General features: G+C 34.5%; 3 protein-coding genes across 3 annotated transcripts in view; 2 read left to right on the top strand and 1 right to left on the bottom strand.

Moving 5' to 3' along the window:
• The window catches only part of LOC125863008 (uncharacterized), a 36,199-nt gene extending 36,155 nt beyond the window's left edge, over nt 1-44 (bottom strand). The window contains exon 1 of the mRNA XM_049543145.1: nt 7-44. The gene's annotated coding sequence lies outside the window, so the exon portion shown is untranslated. The remainder of the gene's footprint in view (nt 1-6) is intronic.
• A 16,161-nt stretch (nt 45-16,205) lies between these two features.
• On the top strand, nt 16,206-18,766 carry LOC125861655 (1-aminocyclopropane-1-carboxylate oxidase homolog). Its single transcript, XM_049541510.1, has 3 exons — nt 16,206-16,720; nt 17,224-17,545; nt 18,411-18,766. The coding sequence occupies exons 1-3, from the start codon at nt 16,206-16,208 to the stop codon at nt 18,660-18,662; spliced, it is 1,089 nt and encodes a 362-aa protein (XP_049397467.1). The 3' UTR covers nt 18,663-18,766.
• Nucleotides 18,767-21,029: 2,263 nt separating this feature from the next.
• LOC125861217 (1-aminocyclopropane-1-carboxylate oxidase homolog) lies at nt 21,030-23,101 on the top strand. The gene is made up of 3 exons (XM_049541163.1): nt 21,030-21,638; nt 22,018-22,339; nt 22,705-23,101. The coding sequence occupies exons 1-3, from the start codon at nt 21,121-21,123 to the stop codon at nt 22,957-22,959; spliced, it is 1,095 nt and encodes a 364-aa protein (XP_049397120.1). The 5' UTR covers nt 21,030-21,120; the 3' UTR covers nt 22,960-23,101.
• Nucleotides 23,102-23,245: the final 144 nt, after the last annotated feature.

Below are 23,245 nucleotides of genomic sequence, written 5' to 3'. Positions count from 1 at the left end.
CAAGTCCTTGTTTGTTTGTTTTTTTTTTTTTTTTTTTTTTTTTTTTTTTTTTTTACATATTCTTGTGTATCAATAGCCATTCAACAATTTACTTGATTGTCATAAGATGTATTCCTTGCATTCCATATTAGTTGTCTATATTTTCTTCTATCTTACAATTACTTATTAACCACTTAGAAACTTTGTTTTGTAACTTTACAAACATGTATATACTTTCTAAAAAAAGAAATTATAAAATTGTATGTAATTTAGAACAAATATTTGTGATAACGTGGAAAATTAATATGAGACGGAGAGAGTATTGCATTTTACTTCTGAAAGGAATGGTAATCCAATGTGTACACAGAAGACAATATTTATTTATTTGTTTAAGGAAGTTCATCATTTACAACAAGAATTGCTATACAAAACTAAAGTAATATTAATTGGGCATAATATATAAATGTGCTTTTTAATTTGATCTCATTTTACATATATGTCTTCTAATTTTGGGTGTGCATAAGTAGATGCACTTAAACTTGTATAAAGTTGAACAAGTAGACACATGAGTCTTATGTGGCATAACACACGTAGGACATTACGTAGCACGCAAATTGCCATCCAAGTTCAACTTTATACAGGATGTGTGTGTCTATTTGTTCAACTTTATATAAATTTAAGTGTCTACTTTTGCACATCCAAAGTTAGAGGACATAAATGTAAGCTGATGTCAAGTTAAAGTACATATTTATGTATTATGTCTATTAATTGTCACACCGCTATAGAAAAATATATGTTTCCGTACAACCAATTAAGAATTTGTTCGCACACTCAACAATCGCAATAAAGACAAGTATTTACCCAAAATGTTTCTCCATCCATTTTAGCATATAGAGTCCACTCAAGTTTCAATATACTACATCTAGGGACGGGACTGATTTCAAAAGAGAGGTCTTTCTAAGCAAGTCGATAATGTCATAATTCAAATGGGCGGGGGAGGCGAGTGTCATGACCCAAGCCTAGGGCCTAGACGTGACCGGCGAATGGGGAACCCGAAGGAACCCCAAACAAGCCTCATAGCGTATCTTACACATCATTGGTCGCGGAAGCAATTAAAATGACCATAAGCGATAAGCATAATCAAGGGGGAAATCGGGACTAAGGGAGCAAAAAAAAAAAAAGAAGAAATGATACATAAATACCATAGATGAATCAAGCTCAAACATAATACACAACTTGTCCAACACCACCTCTAAACATAGGTACTTTAGCGGGGGCCAAGACAAACAACTGGGCTCACCCTCATAGTCAAAACATAACTAAAAGGAAAAGTCTTATACATAGCAAAAGATCATAAGCAACGTCCCCGGAATGGAGGACTCACCAATAACCTTGATAGAAAATCGTATTAGCCACGCGGAGGACGAGGGTCAAGCGGTGCTCCGGTCCCTACATGGTGACATCATGTAGGCATAGAGTATGCGTTAGTACGTTTGAATGTACTAAGTATATGGGATGCAATGCAATGCAACAAGGGATGGACATCATAGGCAAAATGCATAATCGTACCCGATAGATAGCATATTAATGAGATGATATGTATAATGATGCTTATATAAAAATCATATTTAGTAGGGCATAGTATATGTGTAGTGAGTGACCATCAATATAGTATTTCCAAGGCCTACCACCCCCTTGGAGAGGCGAAAGAGGTACAAACCCCTCAATGTGGTTACCCGGGCCTACCACCCCCCGAGCTAGGGACCAAGGTACAAACCCCTCGATATGGTTATACGGGCCTACTACCCCCCGTACTAGGCAACCAAGGTACAAACCCCTCGATACGGTTATACGGGCCTACTACCCCCCGTACTAGGCAACCAAGGTACCAACCCCTTGATACGGTTACCCGGGCCTACAACCCCCCGAGCTAGGCTTGGTCGACTCACACACTATATAGAGAAAATCATATACATGTATCCATTTCATCATCATTTCAATACTTATATAATCATCCGACTCATAGGACGTACATTGGACCTTCCATTTCATAAGAATTCTATAAATGGCATTTTATCAAACATATGGTGGGCTACTTGTTCATGTAAATAAAATCATGTGTTTCAAGAGTACTAAGTCCAACCAATTTCAAAATCCATATAAAACAGCCCACCAACAACATACATATATATATACATATATAACAACCTTCATAATTTGATCATGGAGGCATGAAAACCATAAACATCATATAATCATTCCATTTCATGATAATATACAAAAATAGACCATAATAGGATGTGTAGTAATAATTCCATAATTCAAGAGTTCATAAATGATCATAAGGACCCATAAACTTGAAGTAAAATAGAGGATAAATGGTTGGACTTGTGGAAAGGAAGGTTTCCACAATCAACCCACATACCTCAACTTTGGAGAATTCTTGATGAAGATTGGAATGGAGAATTGCTTGAGATTGAATCTTGAATCCGGAATTAAAGCTTGGGATCCTTGAATTTGGTTGATGATCTTGGTGGAATTTTTGGAGAGGGTTTAGAGAGAGTTTTTGGATGTTTTGAAGTTAAATGACTAAGTATGGATATGTCCCCTTTTTATAAAAACGTCCCAACACTTAAAAAAAAATTGAGGCGGGTGAACAGTGTTTTCGGCTACTGGAATTTGCATTTTCTGCCGGACAGGTTTTACGAAAATGGTCATAACTCCTTCATCCTAACTCGGAATGAGGTGAAACAAATTGCGTTGGAAAGCTAACTCACAGAGCTTTAATTTTGATAGTTTGAGCTCCTTCCAGTTCCTTGTGTGCTGAGAGATATGCCCCTTTAAAGTTGACCCTCAAAATCGCATTTTTTGCGATTTTCGAATTTTGATACGGTTGTTCTAAAATTCGGGTTAGACTCATTTCCCACTCAATTTGACCCCCTGAATAAGAATATGAAGTCGAATTTCCGAAATGATGCACGGATTTTGAGATATATGGAAATTACAATTTTAGGTGTTTTCGAAGCACATTTTCGGGCATTTTTGGGGTCGTTTCAATATCTCCCCCTTGGGAACATTCGTCCCCGAATGTCAAAGAAACGTACATGAGAAACACAAACATGGCAAATTCAGCCCACATAGGGATGCAACAATGCACTTACACCTCATTTCAAAAACTTCAACATAGTTGTAAAACCACAATGAACTTGTTAACTTAAACATGAATGTATGCAATGACATGGTGGCTGAACTTAAGACCTGAGATTTTATAAAGGGTTTAGATCAATACCTTAAGCTTGAGTGGAGTGGAAAAGATAAGGATATCGCCTTTGCATGTCCGCTTCGGCCTCCCAAGTAGCACTTTCAACTTGTTGATTTCTCCAAAGGACCTTAACGGAAGCCACATCTTTGTTTCTCAACCTCTTCACTTGTCTATCTAAAATCTGGACCGGAACCTCTTCATAGGTCAAATTATCTTCAACAACACCCACAACATCAAGAGGCACAATGGCATTCGGATCACCCACACACTTCCTCAACATAGACACATGAAATACCGGATGAACCAAATCCATTTCGCTAGGCAATTCCAACTCATAAGCTACCTTGCCAATTCTCCTCATCACCTTATAAGGACCCACGTATCTTGGGCTCAACTTGCCCTTCTTACCAAAACGAACCACACCCTTCATGGGTGACACCTTCAAATAGACCCAATCACCAACTTGGAATTCAAGAGCCCTTCTCCTCACATCGGCATAGGACTTTTGGCGACTTTGGGCCGTCTTCAACCTTTCTCTAATCATCCTAACCTTCTCAAGAGCCTCCATAACTAGATCTGGTCCTAACAAGGCCACCTCACCAACCTCAAACCACCCAACCGGTGATCTACAACGCCTCCCATAGAGAGCCTCAAAAGGAGCCATACCGATGCTAGAATGATAGCTATTGTTATAGGCAAACTCAATCAATGGAAGATGATCATCCCAACTACCCTTAAGCTCCAATACACAAGCCCTAAGCATATCCTCAAGTGTTTGGATAGTCCTTTCGGCTTGTCCATCCGTTTGCGGGTGAAAGGCCGTAGTAAGCTTAACTCTCGTACCTAGACCCCTTTGAAAGGACTTCCAAAAGTGTGAAGTAAATTGAGTACCACGGTCCGATATGATGGATAGAGGAATCCCATGCAACCTTACCAAGTCATGAATATATAACCTTGCATAATCTTCCGCCCCATATGTTGTCTTTACCGGTAGAAAATGAGCCGATTTTGTCATCCTATCAACCACCACCCAAATAGAATCAAAACCTTTTCTAGTCTTGGGTAAACCAACTACAAAATCCATATTAATTTCTTCCCACTTCCAAGTAGGAATCTCTATGTCTTGGGTTAGACCACCCGGCCTTTGATGTTCGGCCTTGACTTGTTGACAACTATGACAACCGGAGACGAATTTGGCAATGTCCTTCTTCATGCCTCCCCACCAATACACATCCCTCAAATCTCTATACATTTTGGTGGAACCGGGGTGAATGGAGTAGGAAGAATTATGAGCCTCCTCAAGAATTTTCTCCCTCAAACCATCAACACAAGGCACACACAACCTACCTTGGTACCTAAGGGCACCATCTCCCCCTTGGGAGAAAACTTCCACCTTACCCTCTTTCACCAAGGCCTTCAATTCTAACAAGGAAGAGTCAAGATCTTGTTTTGCTATCACCTCATCAACCAAGGAAGACCTAGCACCATCAACAACGACCACACCACCATTACTAATTTCTTCCAACCTAACCCCCAACCTAGCCAACCGATGCACCTCCCTAGCCATTTCCCTATCACCAATATCAACATGAGCTAGGCTACCCATAGACACCCTACTCAAAGCATCCGCCACCACATTAGCTTTACCGGGATGATAATGCACACTCATATCATAATCTTTAAGAAATTCTAGCCACCTTCTTTGTCTCAAGTTGAGGTCTTTTTGGGTGAAGACATATTGGAGGCTCTTATGATCGGTGAACACATCAACATGTACCCCATACAAGTAATGACGCCAAATCTTTAAAGCAAACACCACCGCGGCTAATTCAAGGTCATGCGTAGGATAGTTCTTTTCATGCACTTTGAGTTGTCTAGACGCATAGGCTATCACCTTACCATTTTGCATTAGGACACAACCCAAGCCAACTCTAGAAGCATCACAATACACAACGAATCCCTCAAGCCCATCCGGTAGTGACAATATAGGAGCGGACACAAGTTTATCTTTCAAGGTTTGAAAACTCCTTTCACACTCGTCGGTCCACTCAAACTTAGCCTTCTTTTGTGTCAACTTAGTCATGGAAGAAGCAATAGAAGAAAACCCATTCACAAATCTCCGATAGTAACCCGCTAAGCCCAAGAAGCTCCTAATATCCGACGGGGTCAATGGCCTAGGCCAATTTCTAATCACATCGGTCTTCTTAGGATCTACCTTAATACCATCCCCCGACACCACATGACCTAGGAAGGCAACCTCCCTCAACCAAAATTCACACTTTTCATACTTGGCATACAACTTCTCCTCTCTCAATCTTTGCAACACAACCCTCAAGTGACCCATATGTTCTTCCTCGCTATGCGAATAGATTAAAATATCATCAATGAAGACCACAACAAAGGAATCAAGGTGGGGTTTAAAGATCCTATTCATTAGGTCCATGAAGATAGCCGGTGCATTGGTCAACCCAAAGGACATGACCACAAATTCATAATGCCCATACCTAGTCCGGAAGGCTGTCTTGGGAATGTCACACTCCCTCACCTTCACTTGATGATACCCGGACCGAAGATCAATCTTAGAGAAGTGGCTAGCCCCTTGCAATTGGTCGAACAAGTCATCAATCCTAGGAAGAGGATATTTATTCTTGATGGTGACCCTATTGAGTTGCCGGTAATCAATACACATCCTAAGGGACCCATCTTTCTTCTTCACAAACAACACCGGTGCACCCCATGGTGATTGGCTAGGCCTAATAAAACCCTTCTCCAACAAGTCCCTCAATTGTTCCTTCAACTCCTTTAACTCCGCCGGGGCCATACGATAAGGGGGGATAGAAATGGGTTGAGTATCGGGGAGGAGGTCTATGCCAAAATCTATTTCCCTTTCGGGAGGAACACCGGGAAGGTCATTAGGAAAGACATCAAGGAATTCATTTACGATCGGAACCGACTCTATAGGAAGGGTTTTGGACTCCACATCCCTAACCCTCACAAGGTGATAGAGACACCCCTTAGAGATCAACTTACGGGCTTTAATGCAAGAGATGAACCTACCCTTGACTACCACATTTTGGCTTTCCCACTCAAGAATGGGTTCACTTGGGAATTGGAACTTGACCCTACGGGTTCTACAATCAATGGAAGCATAGTATGCATGCAACCAATCCATCCCAAGAACAACATCAAAATCGACCATGTTCAACTCAACAAGATCACAAGGCAATATTTTATGCAAGATGCAAATAGGACAATTTCTATAGACCTTCCTAGCAACAATATATGCACCAATAGGAGTAGACACCTTATATGACTCACGCAACAATTCGGGCTCAACATGAAACTTTTTGGCAACAAAGGGGGTGACAAAAGAAAGAGAGGCACCCGGATCAATTAATGCATATACATCAAAGTCAAAGATTTTCAACATACCGGTAACGACGTCGGGGACTTCATCGACCCCTTGCCTCCCATGCAAAGCATAAAATCGATTGTGCCTTGGGGCACCATCTTGTCGGCCCCCTCTCCCCAAAGGAACCGCATTGGCACCTTGTGGACGGACCTCCTTACCCTTGTTGCGATTTCGAGGACAATCCATTGCCTTGTGCCCCATTTCCCCACAACTATAGCAAGCACCGGTATTTCTCAAGCACGGGCCACCATGGCCCTTACCACACTTCGGACATACATCAATAGGACCCATACCCCTAACACCTTGGGCCCTTGGAACATCATTGGCAAACCCCTTATGGAGCGCATGAGAAGACCCTTGACCTTGATGAAACCGGCCTCCCGTTCTACTTTGGAACTTGCCCTCAAAACGGGCCCTCTTGGCCTCATGACCCCTCCTCTTCCTCAACTTCTCCTCCTCCATTTGTTCGGCATAGACCATCAAGCGGGACAAGTCCATGTCACTAATCAACATTGCGGACCGGCATTCTTCACTCACTAGGTCGGACACACCCATCACGAATTTGTTCATTCTAGACCGTGAGTCGGCAACCAAGTGTGGAGCATACCTTGAAAGTTGGTTAAACTTGAGGGCATACTCCCTCACACTCATAGACCCTTGTTTTAAATTCATGAACTCCACCAATTTGGCTTCCCTAAGCTCAAGAGGAAAGAATCGATTAAGGAAAGCCGTTTTGAACTCTTCCCAATGCACCACATAGTTTACCCCCTTCTCTTCCTTCCATTGGTTGTACCATATTTGGGCCACCCCTTTTAGTTGGTAGGCCGCCAACTCCGCCTTATCTTCTGACTTCACGCCCATGATAGCTAATATCTTGAGGACTTCATCAATGAACTCTTGAGGGTCTTCATTTAACTTAGACCCATAGAATTCCGGGGGATTCATCCGCACGAAGTCTCTCACCCGAGATGCCGGGGTAGGAGCCTGAGGGGTTTGGGCCCCGTGGTTGGCTTGATTAGCCATAGCTTGTGCAAATAAAGTAAGGGCATCCCGAAGATCCCCATTGGTCGGTTGTTCCTCGGGTGCGCGGGCTCGTCTTCCTCTTGTATTAGGCATGATCTAGCATAGCAAAGAACAACCGTAGGGAAAAAAAGAACTTAATTCAACTCTACCGCACGACTTAGAACATGAAGAAGTGAAACATTTCCTAAAACGTCTCATAGCCTCCTACTCATAATTGTGGTGCACAACACAACCATGAATCGGACTCTAATCAACGCGGTGTGTTGGACTCCGAGGATCTATCAACCTAGTGCTCTGATACCAAGTTTGTCACGACCCAAGCCTAGGGCCTAGACGTGACCGGCGAATGGGGAACCCGAAGGAACCCCAAACAAGCCTCATAGCGTATCTTACACATCATTGGTCGCGGAAGCAATTAAAATGACCATAAGCGATAAGCATAATCAAGGGGGAAATCGGGACTAAGGGAGCAAAAAAAAAAAAAGAAGAAATGATACATAAATACCATAGATGAATCAAGCTCAAACATAATACACAACTTGTCCAACACCACCTCTAAACATAGGTACTTTAGCGGGGGCCAAGACAAACAACTGGGCTCACCCTCATAGTCAAAACATAACTAAAAGGAAAAGTCTTATACATAGCAAAAGATCATAAGCAACGTCCCCGGAATGGAGGACTCACCAATAACCTTGATAGAAAATCGTATTAGCCACGCGGAGGACGAGGGTCAAGCGGTGCTCCGGTCCCTACATGGTGACATCATGTAGGCATAGAGTATGCGTTAGTACGTTTGAATGTACTAAGTATATGGGATGCAATGCAATGCAACAAGGGATGGACATCATAGGCAAAATGCATAATCGTACCCGATAGATAGCATATTAATGAGATGATATGTATAATGATGCTTATATAAAAATCATATTTAGTAGGGCATAGTATATGTGTAGTGAGTGACCATCAATATAGTATTTCCAAGGCCTACCACCCCCTTGGAGAGGCGAAAGAGGTACAAACCCCTCAATGTGGTTACCCGGGCCTACCACCCCCCGAGCTAGGGACCAAGGTACAAACCCCTCGATATGGTTATACGGGCCTACTACCCCCCGTACTAGGCAACCAAGGTACAAACCCCTCGATACGGTTATACGGGCCTACTACCCCCCGTACTAGGCAACCAAGGTACCAACCCCTTGATACGGTTACCCGGGCCTACAACCCCCCGAGCTAGGCTTGGTCGACTCACACACTATATAGAGAAAATCATATACATGTATCCATTTCATCATCATTTCAATACTTATATAATCATCCGACTCATAGGACGTACATTGGACCTTCCATTTCATAAGAATTCTATAAATGGCATTTTATCAAACATATGGTGGGCTACTTGTTCATGTAAATAAAATCATGTGTTTCAAGAGTACTAAGTCCAACCAATTTCAAAATCCATATAAAACAGCCCACCAACAACATACATATATATATACATATATAACAACCTTCATAATTTGATCATGGAGGCATGAAAACCATAAACATCATATAATCATTCCATTTCATGATAATATACAAAAATAGACCATAATAGGATGTGTAGTAATAATTCCATAATTCAAGAGTTCATAAATGATCATAAGGACCCATAAACTTGAAGTAAAATAGAGGATAAATGGTTGGACTTGTGGAAAGGAAGGTTTCCACAATCAACCCACATACCTCAACTTTGGAGAATTCTTGATGAAGATTGGAATGGAGAATTGCTTGAGATTGAATCTTGAATCCGGAATTAAAGCTTGGGATCCTTGAATTTGGTTGATGATCTTGGTGGAATTTTTGGAGAGGGTTTAGAGAGAGTTTTTGGATGTTTTGAAGTTAAATGACTAAGTATGGATATGTCCCCTTTTTATAAAAACGTCCCAACACTTAGAAAAAAATTGAGGCGGGTGAACAGTGTTTTCGGCTACTGGAATTTGCATTTTCTGCCGGACAGGTTTTACGAAAATGGTCATAACTCCTTCATCCTAACTCGGAATGAGGTGAAACAAATTGCGTTGGAAAGCTAACTCACAGAGCTTTAATTTTGATAGTTTGAGCTCCTTCCAGTTCCTTGTGTGCTGAGAGATATGCCCCTTTAAAGTTGACCCTCAAAATCGCATTTTTTGCGATTTTCGAATTTTGATACGGTTGTTCTAAAATTCGGGTTAGACTCATTTCCCACTCAATTTGACCTCCTGAATAAGAATATGAAGTCGAATTTCCGAAATGATGCACGGATTTTGAGATATATGGAAATTACAATTTTAGGTGTTTTCGAAGCACATTTTCGGGCATTTTTGGGGTCGTTTCAGCGAGAGTCCTTCACTGCACTCACTCACTCATACCTACAACTAAATCTGCTTTTTTATCCTCCTCTTATGTAATGACCCGTTAGCTCATTTTGAGTACTAGAATTATTTTGACTATTTCCGAAAATTTTACAAGGGGTATTTTGGACTATTAGTTAATTATAGTTATACAATTAATGAGGCAATTTTAATAATTTATTTAAGGTCTTATTATTGGATTGGGATAACTTAATTCTTGTCTTAATTATATATTTTGTGGTTATGTGCGTTAGCTGAAAGAGATTGGAGTTGGAACTTGGAAGTTCTCCTAGGCAGCGTAGGTGGAACAATTTCATGGGATTAAAAGTGAGAAAGTTAAATAGTTTTGATTGGTTAACTGTTGATAGATGTAGTAGGTAGTGCACTTTCTTAATATTATTTATATAGAAATAGTAAAATTTCACTTGAGAATTTGCACAGACACAAGTTTGACTTACAATCATGGCAATAGTGATGGCATAACGATTAAGGGTAACAATTAACAAATTATTAGATAGTCTTTAGGAGTATAAGATACGTGGTTACTTTGTTTTCCCAAATTCACGTCACTGTCTCACTATCTGGTTACTTGATGGTAAATTGGATTTTTGTTTCGTGCTTTAATTTTCTTGTTATGGTTACATTGTTATTCTAGTTTTAATATATTGAGATAAGTAATTAAATATTAGGGGTATTATATTATTTGAATACCTTTAAATTTATAATAATTGGAGGAATTAAGACTTAACCTTAGCCTTGAAATTTGGAAAATATTAAGAGCTTGTTTTAGATTTGGAATGAGTTTTTGGGTCTAGGTCAGACCTATAGTAACATGGGTGTTGTTAGTTTTGAAATCTTATTGTGGTTAATTATTTGACTAGATTGCTTTGAGTTGGAAGTTCAACGAAAAGGGAAGGCTTAAGTCCCGGAGTGAATGTTCGATTATTTGAGGCAAGCTAAGTGAATTTCTAAACCCTTGTTAAGTGTATGAAATTCGTGTATTTCCTTGTGATATGTGTTTGGGGTAATGAGACTTGGTGATGGGTTGATTTGTACATATTGATTATTTTCTAATGATGAAAAAAGGGTAATAAAAGGCAATGTGTTTAATTGTTGATGTGTGATGTTTGAGACTGGGTTGAAAGGCTTGTTGAATCATTGTTGATGTTGTATCACGGTTGTATTGTTGTGAATTGTGTATTGTTATGAAAATGGTCATCTCCTCATTATTTATGTGAACATGTCATTTGCATTGGTTCTGAGACATGGTTGTGATAAGTGTTATGTGATAAGAGGATGTACCATTTCGAGGGACGTATCGCGCGCCATGATGGATACTATATTTCGAGGGACGTATCGCGCGCCGCGATGGATACTATATATCGAGGGACATATCGCGCGCCACGATAGATGTATGGACATATATGTCCCCCATGGGTCCCGGACTGAGAGACAGCGGGTGTGTATCACTAGGTCAGACATGCATCACTATACTTGACATTGCATTCCATTGCATTGCACATATTTATCATTAGTGAACTTGATATTGTGTTTTGCTGATCTTATGAGTGTCTTTCTATGGAACTTTGATTGGTGAATATTGAATTTGTTGTTGAGGATATGTAATTGTTAGAATGTTGTTGTTGAGATATGTGCTATGTGAATTCTGAACTGTTAGGTTGGACTGATTTTATGCATGTTGTAGTTATGGAGGTTCGGTTGGGGTGTAAGGAGTACCCGTATTCTATCCCCTTAGCTTGTGTTTAGAGGTTTACTTGCTGAGTATCGCGTGGTTTGGTACTCACCCCTTGCTACTACATTTTTTTGTAGGTTACTAGCCCGGACCTTTGTGATATATTCTTTTCTTTTCTGAGGCTTCTTGGAGATTTGTGAGGTAGCTGTTTGTCAACTCAGTGGACCTTCTTTCTTCTTAATTATGATCTTGTTCTATTCTAGCAACAATGTCATTTGAAACATGTATTTTCTTTCAACTTCGTTATAACACATTAGAGACTTGTACACGTGACAACCAGATTTTGGAGATATTTTTGAGTTGATTATGAAATTTCCGCATTTTATTGTAATGGTTGAGTTTTAGGCTGACTTGTCTTGGTGGAATAAGACGAGTGTCATCACGTCCATTTTTGGGTCGTGACATCTTATCTTAGGGGTATTCAAGTCGGTACTTGTGGATTCAGGGGCGGCATCAAGTCGAAAAAGTATTGCAAAAAGATAAAGAGTAAAAAATAAATACATCACTAGCTTTAAAATCCTTCCAAGGTAAATACCTTTAGATATTTCTCATAATGTTTCAAAATAAGCCAAATAAGGTGCATCCTCTATGACCAATTGTGTCTATGCACAAGCTATGATTTAGATTGGTTTGTTAGGTGGGATAAGAACAATAATTGTGGGTGTAACTTGATATTAACTTTTTTTTATATTTGATTTGAGATATTAGCTAATCTCGAAATTATTTTATTCCATTTCTATCCTACATAAAAGGTGGAATAAAATAATCTTATGGAATATCCTTGCTTATCTCATTTTGTGTACCAAGTGACCCCTTATAATCTATCTCTTTTCTATATTTTTCTTGATGTTGAGAGTTGAAAAATGACTAATTGGGTACGTAGAATGGTTGGAATCCCTCTATCATCAAATAAAAGATTTGGATTTAAAATTTTAATTTGGAATGGAGAGCCTCTTGGCAAGAAATGTGTTGCCCTCTTTCACAGTCAATGATGAAGTTAAAATTTTCACTAAAGAAACTCAAAATATAAGGAAATAAATATACGAAAAAGCTAAGGAGATTCAATATCTACAATTTATATATAAACAATTAACTTCTTATATAAAATATAATTTTCTGACGTAGAGGATTCATATAAACCTTTAACTCCGTCCTGGCATTTAGTGAATCTATTCAAAAACGAATCTAAACTTAATCGAGAGAGTAAAATTCGAATATGGAATACTTAAAAATATGTTTTAAATTATCAGAGAGCTGGAAAATTTATGGAAAGTACCAAATAATTACATAGGCAGTCTGTCACATCATCAAGCGAAATCGAAAAGATTCTTCCATTTTTAATTAGTAATCTCGAGTTTAAATTCTGAGAATATCAAATAATACTTTTCCAACATATTGCATCATCAAAAATTTCCTTTTTATAGACATGTAAATATAATTTCTCAAGAAAATTAATATGGATACACAATATGCCAACTGAAAAGAACATTTAGCTAATAATATATATATTTTAAAAAAGTTATAAAGTAAATACCTTAAAGTCATGACCACAACCTTAAATTCACATACAAATTGTGACAATAGACAAACACTGCTTAGCGAAATCTTGCGTACGCCATTGCAGTAAGCATACTAATTACCCTAATATATTTTGATTCGAACAAGATATCTAACTAACTATATGATGAAAATTAATATTTTCACCTTTCAACTTCCTCAATTTTATTTCGAGTTTTGATTTTCTCAAATGATCATTGACCAACTCATAATAATTATATATCTCAAAAAATCATTTGAAATAATAATTACTACTTGATTGATCGACCATATGAAAAATCAACGCGTTTTATTTATAACAAAATGATATATCACTTGTGCATGGCATGGTTTTGGGCATGTCTTGGTGACAAAGAAAGTGCAACAATTTTGCCTTCAAGTTGTGCTCCATCTTGGGGTTGCAGCTGTTGATCATGTAGGTAATCACATAGTTGATCATGATTTATCTGACCATCCTATCATATAATAATAATTAGTATAGCTTCGACATAAGAGTAAAAGTTATTGTATCGTATATCGTGTGATTCAATTATCATGAATTTAAATTAAAGACATAACATAAGAAATTTATTTGAAAAATATAAATTCGAAAAATTTACATTATTAAATCATCTAAAGAATATGTACAATCATACTTAAAATATAGTGTTGTAATATTGAAAGTAAGACAGATGACCTTTATGGTATAAAAATTTCTTGTTGTAAAAGTTATAATATATCAGTGTGCGATTCGAAAATCATGAAAAAACCTATTTTAGAAATATAAGTTAAATTTACATATAATAAATCAGATCGAGTTTAAGTAATATACATTTTGTATAATTTGTTTTTATTATATCCGGTCAACTAAAATATATCTACATGCAAGCCTCTAAATATGTGATCTATCTTTTAGCTATTCAGATGAATGAAACCTATCGTAATATTTTCATAAGCATCATGCTATTACGTGTAGATTAAGAAATTCACTAAATATATTTTATATTGTAAAATTCAAAATTCATAATATTTATATACCAGATCTTCCTCTTTTTGAGAATTAACTATCAATAGTAGGGGGAGGGGGGAGGGGGGGGATCAACAATATGAATAAGATTCGATGTAATTTCATAAGTGTGATCTAAGTAAATCGACATGGATTAAAATGGATCTTACTTGTATTTTATTTACATGGCCATCTTGCATGTTTTGATCATGTTGTGGGAACTTTTGATCAGCTGGTTTTACCATTTGTGCCATCTTTTTTTTTATTTTTAACTCTGATAATCTACAAAAAAATATATCAATTTCAATTTAAAAAGAAATAACATATATATATTGATGAATATGAAATAATTGGAATTAATGAAAAAAAAAATGTTGAATATAAAAAGAAGTTGGTTATTCTTTGTGAGTTTCTCTTAGAAAATAGTCCCTTAATTAAAGGGTAACCATTTATATGAATCAATGGCTCTAAAAAATAACATCAAAAATAAGAAAAATTATTGTTGCATTTTATATAACTTTTTTTTTTTAATTATGTTCTTATAAATGACATAGTTTCATTTTTTTTAGAAAATTCTTTAATTTTAAGTATTTAGTTTTACCCTTATAATAACATTCTTTTTTTTTATATATAGATATAGAAATATCATGGTATATTTAAAATAAGTACTATAATAATTATATAAATATTCAAATATACTATCTTAGATTATATTATAGTTCTATCACAAAGATCATTTAAATTGTCTTAAATATCCCTATTCTACTCAAAAATTATTTTCCTAAAATTATGAATCATCCAATATCATTATATTTTTATAGAAAAAAAAATCAACATTGTAATTATCAAAGATATCAGAATATAATAAATATTATTATTTAAACAAAATCCTCTTTTAAGGCAGATTTTATGGGATGTGCATTACTATATATTGCAGATTCATATATTTGTGAATCTGCAATAGTCATGTTATCATGTGACATTCTTTGATTTATTGCCTAGTTGACCATAGTATTATATTTGATTTTATTATTAAAAAAAAAAGGAAAGAAGTTACTTCATTAATATTAATAAGATTAATTAATAGTTAAAAATACATCTGAATAATTAATTTTTGTGAGTTTTATACCTTAATTATTACTAGTTATTTCCTTTTCTTTAGTTGAATTACCTAGCCATCACCATCTATGTATTAATATTAATAAGATTAATTATTAGTTAACAACTCTCTCTCTCTATACATACATCGAAATGCATGCCAATTATTAGTTATTTCTTTTTTCCACCTAAGCTATCATAATTTATTTATTAAAATACAATTCAAAACTGATTATGATAAAAGAAAAATTATACCTAAACTATTTACATCTACTCAACTAGCTAGGTGTGTTTTAATGCATAATAGTAATAATTCAAATAAAAAAAATGAAATAGTTGATAATTTAAAATATAATAAATAATAATAAAAAATTTAAAAAGGATAGTTCAGCGATGCGTTTTTTTAAAATCATTACTCAATTAATTAAGGAATAAGACAAAGTTATGGGAAAATAATGACTAAAAAAAATAAGATATGCTTATTAATTTCAACCATATATTTTAATAAAATAGAAATTAAGAGCTTTTAGCAATTCCATGGTCCTTCTCACGTTGTACTTTCCCATAGATTCCACAACTGGAAATCCGAAATCTACTTAAAAAAAAGAATTTTTAATTATTTCACCAATTTTTTTAGTATAACTTAAAAAATGTATTTGTTTTAGATCTTTATAAAGATTCAGAAATTCAAAGCTAAAATCTCTGCTCTATTTAAATTAGAGAGATTTCGATCACCTCACCGCACTACCTCCAAAAACTAGATGGCAACCTCCAATAACACACAACAAAAATATGATAAAATTAGTGAACTAAAAGCCTTTGATGACACAAAAGGAGGTGTGAAAGGACTTATTGATGGTGGAATTACTAAACTACCCCAAATATTCATCCATCCTCATGATTCCTTAAAAAAAATTCCCAAAAATTCAAATTTCATTTTCCCTTTAATAGACCTTCAAAACATCAACATTAACAACAAAGAAATAGTGAAACAAATTCAAGAAGCATCAGAGACATGGGGTTTTTTCCAAGTGATCAATCATGGTATTCCGGTCCCCGTCCTAGACGAAATGTTGCGTGGTACACGACGTTTTCACGAGCAAGATATCGACGTTAAAAAACCGTATTATAGTCGAGATGTTGCGAGGAAGGTTATGTATAATTGTAATTTTGAGTTGTTTAGTGAGAAATCTTTTGCAGCAGATTGGAGAGACTCACTTTACTCTGTCATGGCTCCTGATCCTGCTAAGCCTGAGGAATTGCCTGAGACATGCAGGTAATTTAATTATATTGAACATTGTTTGTTTGAATATTTTTTTTTATTGTTATAGTGGGATAATGTTGTTATAGAGGCAATATAATTATATACATATGAGAGTCTGTTCCAAAAAGTGTTAAACCATTAATTCCCACTAAAAAACATATTTAGCGGCAATTAATCTATTGTCGTTAATTAATTGTTGCTAAATATCATTTTTTTATGTTAGTAGCTATATAATTAATTAATATACATATAAAAGTCGGTTCCAAAGAAAATTACATCATTATAGTGAAATGTTTAAAAAAATTGTGGTGTCTAGATCATCTTTCGCGTACTTTGACTAATTCTACGGGATATTTGTCATCTTTTGTCAGCAATAAGTCGTTACCAGACAATTAACCATGTCCAACAAGATTAGGACATATAAGAAGTTGTTTCCAGTAACCTATATCAATGTATATAACTTAAATCCATTTTAATTTATCTTCTTTCTTCTTCTTTTTTTTTCATTTTTACAGGGAAATTATAATTGAGTACTCAAATCATGTGATGAAATTGGGATACACATTGGTTGAATTATTTTCAAAAGGACTTGGTCTAAAACCAAACCATCTTAAAGAAATGGGATGTGCTGAGGGACTAGGCATTTTGTGCAATTACTATCCTAAATGTCCACAACCAGAACTTGCCTTAGGCTCAAGTAGACATGCTGATAGTGATTTTTTCACAGTACTTTTGCAAGATGATATTGGTGGACTTCAAGTTCTTCACAAGAATCAATGGGTTGATGTTCCTCCTATTCATGGAGCTTTAATAATTAATATCGGCGACATTCTTCAGGTAAAACTGTCTTTGTGTGATCTATATAAGTTACTGATTCGAGCTATAAAATCAATCATTGATGAATATGTCAAAGTTGGTTGATTATATTTTATGTTTCTCATGCTTTTAAAAAAGGCATAACACATAAATATGTCTGCTTTAACTTGGTTTCAGCTCATATTTATGCTCTCCAACTTTGAGTGTGCACAAGTAGACACTTAAATTTGTATAAAGTTGTACAAATAGACACATACGTCCTACATGATATCCTACCTGACATTTTACATCCTACATGGTGTTCTACGTGTATTATGTTACTAGATGCATATGACAGATCCTAAAAAATAATGCATCTTAAGTTTGAGAATCCAATATAGGTGAGGTAATTTTTTTTGGAAAGTTGTCCAAGTAATATAGCTTACATGACACTTCTTTAATTAAAGGGTGCATTCTTATTAGGTCTTTGTTTGAACACATAATACTTTGTACATTAAACTGTCCTATTTTTATGTGTGTTCATTCAATTTTTAATTTATTACGTTAAAATTATAATACTAATTTTTTAAATGGAAAAATGATCTTATATATCATGGATAATTTAAAGTGGTGTTCACACGGGTTAATGTAAGGTGAATTGTTTGACATAAATATACCTATGTAACAAATTTATACATGTGAGTTGTGATATTCTACTTTGTGTGTGTGTGTGTGTGTTTTTTTATGTTTTCAAATATGGTGTTTTTGGTTCGCTTCCTTCCTCTTAACAAAAATTTGAATGATCATTATGAAATTCATAGCATTATTGATAAATAAATTTCCTTAGAATAAGCTATAACAAGTCATTATTAATTTATAAAGTTTCATTCAATTTTTATTTTTTCAGCTTATATCGAATGACAAGTACAAAAGCGTAGACCATAGAGTGTTGGCAAATAAAATTGGTCCAAGAATATCAGTAGCAAGTTTCTTCAGCACAGGGCTATTGGAATCTTCTAGAATTTATGGACCAATTGAGGAGTTATTGTCAAAAGACAATCCTCCAAAGTATAGAGCAACAACATTGAAGGACTTCTTTGAATATTCTAGCAAAAAAGGATTTGATAACAATTCTAATTTGTCTCACTACAAAATTTAAACTTTTATGTGAAATTGAAATAATGTTTTTAAATTTGTTTGAACCAAAAAAAAATTAAAATTTTGTGATTTAACTCCAAGGAAAAGATGTCATATTTGTACTTTGCGGTTAGTATAAGGAGTAAGTATAATAATTTCAGAATAAAAGTGTAAAATTATTTATTGTATATTGGTTGAAACTTTTATTTCGATATAAGTAATTTCGGAATTGGTTAGTATATTATAATTTTGGTGTTATTTTTATACGATAATAATATGGAGATAAGATAATCTTTGGTGTAAAACAATCAAATGACAAAAAATGCCCTTCTTCATGAAACTCTTTTTTCCAAAGTCTTTGTTAAGATTAAAGTTAAAATTGAAATAATAATTTGTTAAAGTGTATGTAGTGTAAAAATGACTACATGTTTTATAACCTCTATGTACCAAGAATTATATATTCACTAAATAATATCATTATTATTTAATCCCAAATTATAATTTTAGTTTTATAACATGCTCATAAATAAAAATAATTCCAGCGCAAAATCATGGATTAGATAATATTATGTTTGGTTAGAGGGATTTTACTTTTTTTTGTTGCAATAACTTATGAAAAATAATTATTTTATGCTGCGTTTGATTGATGATATTAAATATTCTCTAATAAGATTATGTGAAAAATCTATATATTATTTATGTAGAATAGAAAATCGAAAAAAGAAATTAATTAAATGTGTGTATTAGTAATAGGGGGGTTAAAGTATGTAAAATAAAACTAAAATATCGTTAAAGTAAATATTCAAATATAACTATTTCTTAAGTACTATAAGTACTACTCCGTCCTTTCTAATTTATGTGACATATTTCAGATTTCGAGATTCAAACAAGTCTATCTTAGATCGTAAATTTTTCATATATTTTTGACATGTTTTGAATTGTCAATTATTGTGAATTATAGTACTTTTTTACTTAGTTTACAAAAATATAGATTTCATTTTAAAAAATGAAGATTTCATGCGCAAATTGCAGGTCAAACTCAAAATGATTTGACTCTCGAAAAACAAAATGTGTCACATAAATTGGGATAAAAAGTATCTAATAATCCATACATTATATAATTATCATCATATATATAAGCTTTCTCAATAATTTGTCTTTTTAAAGTATTCCAAATCAGCTTAGAAAATATCTTCTGATACTTTTTATTTGTTGACTTTATGTCTCTTTCCATTTTTTTTGTTTTCTTTTTGTGGTTATTATATTTTCTTCCACAATTTAAAGCTTTTGTTCAATAAAGCATACATTTAAATAAAAATAATTAAAAAACGGAAGAAAAAAAATACTGGATTGAATTAGACTCTTAAACATAATCATTTATCAGTTTGAACATATTATAATTATATACATAACCACATCTTTTTTTAAAAAAAAATTGGTTCTTTCCTCATGTATTATTTAAATAAAAATGAGTACACTGATAATGAGAGATGGAGGGTTAGCTAGTATCTCACTCCATCTAACCAGACATAGAATTAGATGCTCTAACAGGACAATGAGCAATTCGATTCGTTGATTTATTAACAACGGACAAAAAGAGAAAAGGTAATTTTTTTGTGAGAGTTTTACAATCAAATACTAAAGAATCAAATAAGAGTAATTCACCAAATTTTCTTCTAGACCTTGTTTCACAAGTAGAGTATCAGTATCCACAACTAACCTTGTTCTACTGAACCATTCTTTTAGCCAACTAAGAGCCTCACGCACCCTATGATCTCGGCCAACAACGGGCTCGCCACACGATCAAGAAATAAAGTTTTCCCAGGAATAAATTAACCCAAGTGATCACGTAGCACTATATCTATACCCATCAAATCGATATTGATACCATAAGAAACATCGATGTTACATTTAATTATGTCATAAGCATATTCTTTAAATATTAGTTAAGCTATTGATACACATGCAGAGCACATACACTAAAAATTAATATTATTAAAAATAAAAACTTTTGACTTGTACCATATATACTTGATGTCCAAGTACCACCAACCCCATGGTCCCTCATATATTATATTGTGCTTATTTTAAAAAAATAAAAGGACCATACTTGGTCTCCAAGAAAAATTGTCACTATATTATGTTGATACTAAACTAAAATCTAAATCACCTCTATCATAACAAAATTTGTGTTTCTTATCTTTTTATTACCTTTTTGAGACTCTTAATTGAAATATTTCTTTGTTCTCTCCGCTCGAAAGTTCGAGTTTGAGTTCTCTATGATTTCTGCTTTAGAAATAGAGGGAGATTTCAACCAACACAGATCGCATCTTTTCCTATTGTGCTTTTCATAAGAATTTAGCGGTTCGAAATTCGAGATCTCTACTTTAAGATACAACTTAAGTGATACATTTGTTTTTGCTCTTCCTAAAGGGTATTAAAAAGCAGAGAGATTTCAATCATTTCACCACGCTATATTAATGGCAGCCTGCAACACACAACAAAACTATGACAAAATTAGTGAACTAAAAGCCTTTGATGACACAAAAGCAGGTGTCAAAGGACTTATTGATGGTGGAATTACTAAAGTACCTCAAATATTCATTCATCCAGAGGCTTTAGAAAAAGAAACCACAAATCCCAAAAATACACATTTCATTTTCCCATTAATAGACCTCCAAAACATCAACATCAACAATAAAGAAATAGTGAAACAAATTCAAGAAGCATCAGAGACATGGGGTTTCTTTCAAGTGATCAATCATGGTATTCCGGTACCCGTCCTAGACGAAATGTTGCGTGGGGCACGACGTTTTCACGAGCAAGATATCGACGTTAAAAAACCATATTATAGTCGAGATGTTGCGAGGAAAGTTATGTACAATTGCAATTTTGATCTATTTAGTGAGAAATCTCTTGCACCAAATTGGAGAGACTCACTTTACTCTATCATGGCTCCTAATCCTGCTAATCCCGAGGAAATCCCTGAGACATGCAGGTACTTTTTCTATAAAATTCAACTTAGATATACTGACAGCGAAAAAATAATTATATTATTAGGTACACTTAATGTTAGTAGTATACTTTTTTATTGAAAAGACCAAAGCATTATTGACCATAGAGGACAAAGAGAATAGAATAATAACATGTTACAAGTTACAACCATTAGTTAATAATATACATAGTGAGAGTTTTCAATGACATAACATTTCAAGTCATCTTTAGAATCGATTTTTATGTAATGTTACATTATATTATACGTTATCTTAATATCATTTCACTATATCAGTCAAATAACATCTAGACAAACGACGTGTTTATACAGAGAGAGATTTGATAGAACAACTTTAAATTTAACAAGTTTTACATTCTTGTAGGGAAATTACAATTGAGTACTCAAATTATGTGATGAATTTGGGATACACATTGCTTGAATTATTTTCACAAGGACTTGGTCTAAAACCAAACCATCTCAAAGAAATGGGATGTGCTGAGGGACTAGGCATTTTGTGCAATTACTATCCTAAATGTCCACAACCAGAAGTTGCAATTGGCACAAGTAGACATGCTGATAATGATTTTTTCACAGTGCTTTTGCAAGATGATATTGGTGGACTTCAAGTTTTTCACAAGAATCAATGGGTTGATGTTCCTCCTACTCATGGAGCTTTAGTTGTCAATATTGGTGACATTCTTCAGGTAAAGTGTTCTTTTATTCTTATCGGATCTTCACACGAATAGTCAGATAGATTTGCTATATACTTTTTCTAGTCAGTATACATAGGATATACACTCATTATACATGATTATACACATAATTGTATATGGATTATATATATATTATATATTGGCCGACTATTTTTAGTTAAATTAGTTGGGTGGACGGCTATTTAAATTAATTCTTCATAATTTTCATGGGTGTTCTTAAATGAAAGAGTTGGAACAACAAAAATTGAATGCTCATCGATGAAATTCTTAGAATTAATATAAATCTCCTTTTAACGAGTTTAATTTAACAAGTCATTATAAACTTATGAAGTTTCATTCAACTTTTGATTTTTCAGCTTATATCGAATGACAAATACAAGAGCATAGTGCACAGAGTATTGGCAAATAAAATTGGTCCAAGAATATCAATAGCAAGTTTCTTCAGCACAGGGCCATTTGCAACTTCTAGAATTTATGGACCAATTGAGGAGTTATTATCTAAAGATAGTCCTCCAAAGTATAGAGCAACAACAATGAAGGACTTCTTTGAATATTCTAACAAGAAAGGACTTGATGGCAATTCTAATTTGTCTCACTACAAAATAATATAAAATTTTGATATGGAGTTAAAATAATGTTTTTTGTTTGAACCAAAAAAAAAAAAAATCTACCTGAAGAATTAAAGATGTTACATTTGTACTTTTGTATTTGTTTGGTATAATAAAAAATAAGGATAATAATTTCTGAATAAAATGTGAGAGTATTTATTATGATTTATTGAAATTTTATAATTTTGATATAATTTTATATCGTATGATAACAATGAGAGAAATAAAAAATGTAATATCAAAATTTTTCGAGAAATACTTATCTATCTTAATATTATCCTCGTCTAAA

Source organism: Solanum stenotomum, chromosome 4 (assembly GCF_019186545.1).
Source record: "Solanum stenotomum isolate F172 chromosome 4, ASM1918654v1, whole genome shotgun sequence".
Taxonomy (NCBI): domain Eukaryota; kingdom Viridiplantae; phylum Streptophyta; class Magnoliopsida; order Solanales; family Solanaceae; genus Solanum; species Solanum stenotomum.
The sequence above is the reverse complement of the archived record's forward strand: the minus strand, read 5'-3'. Positions and strand labels throughout refer to the sequence as shown.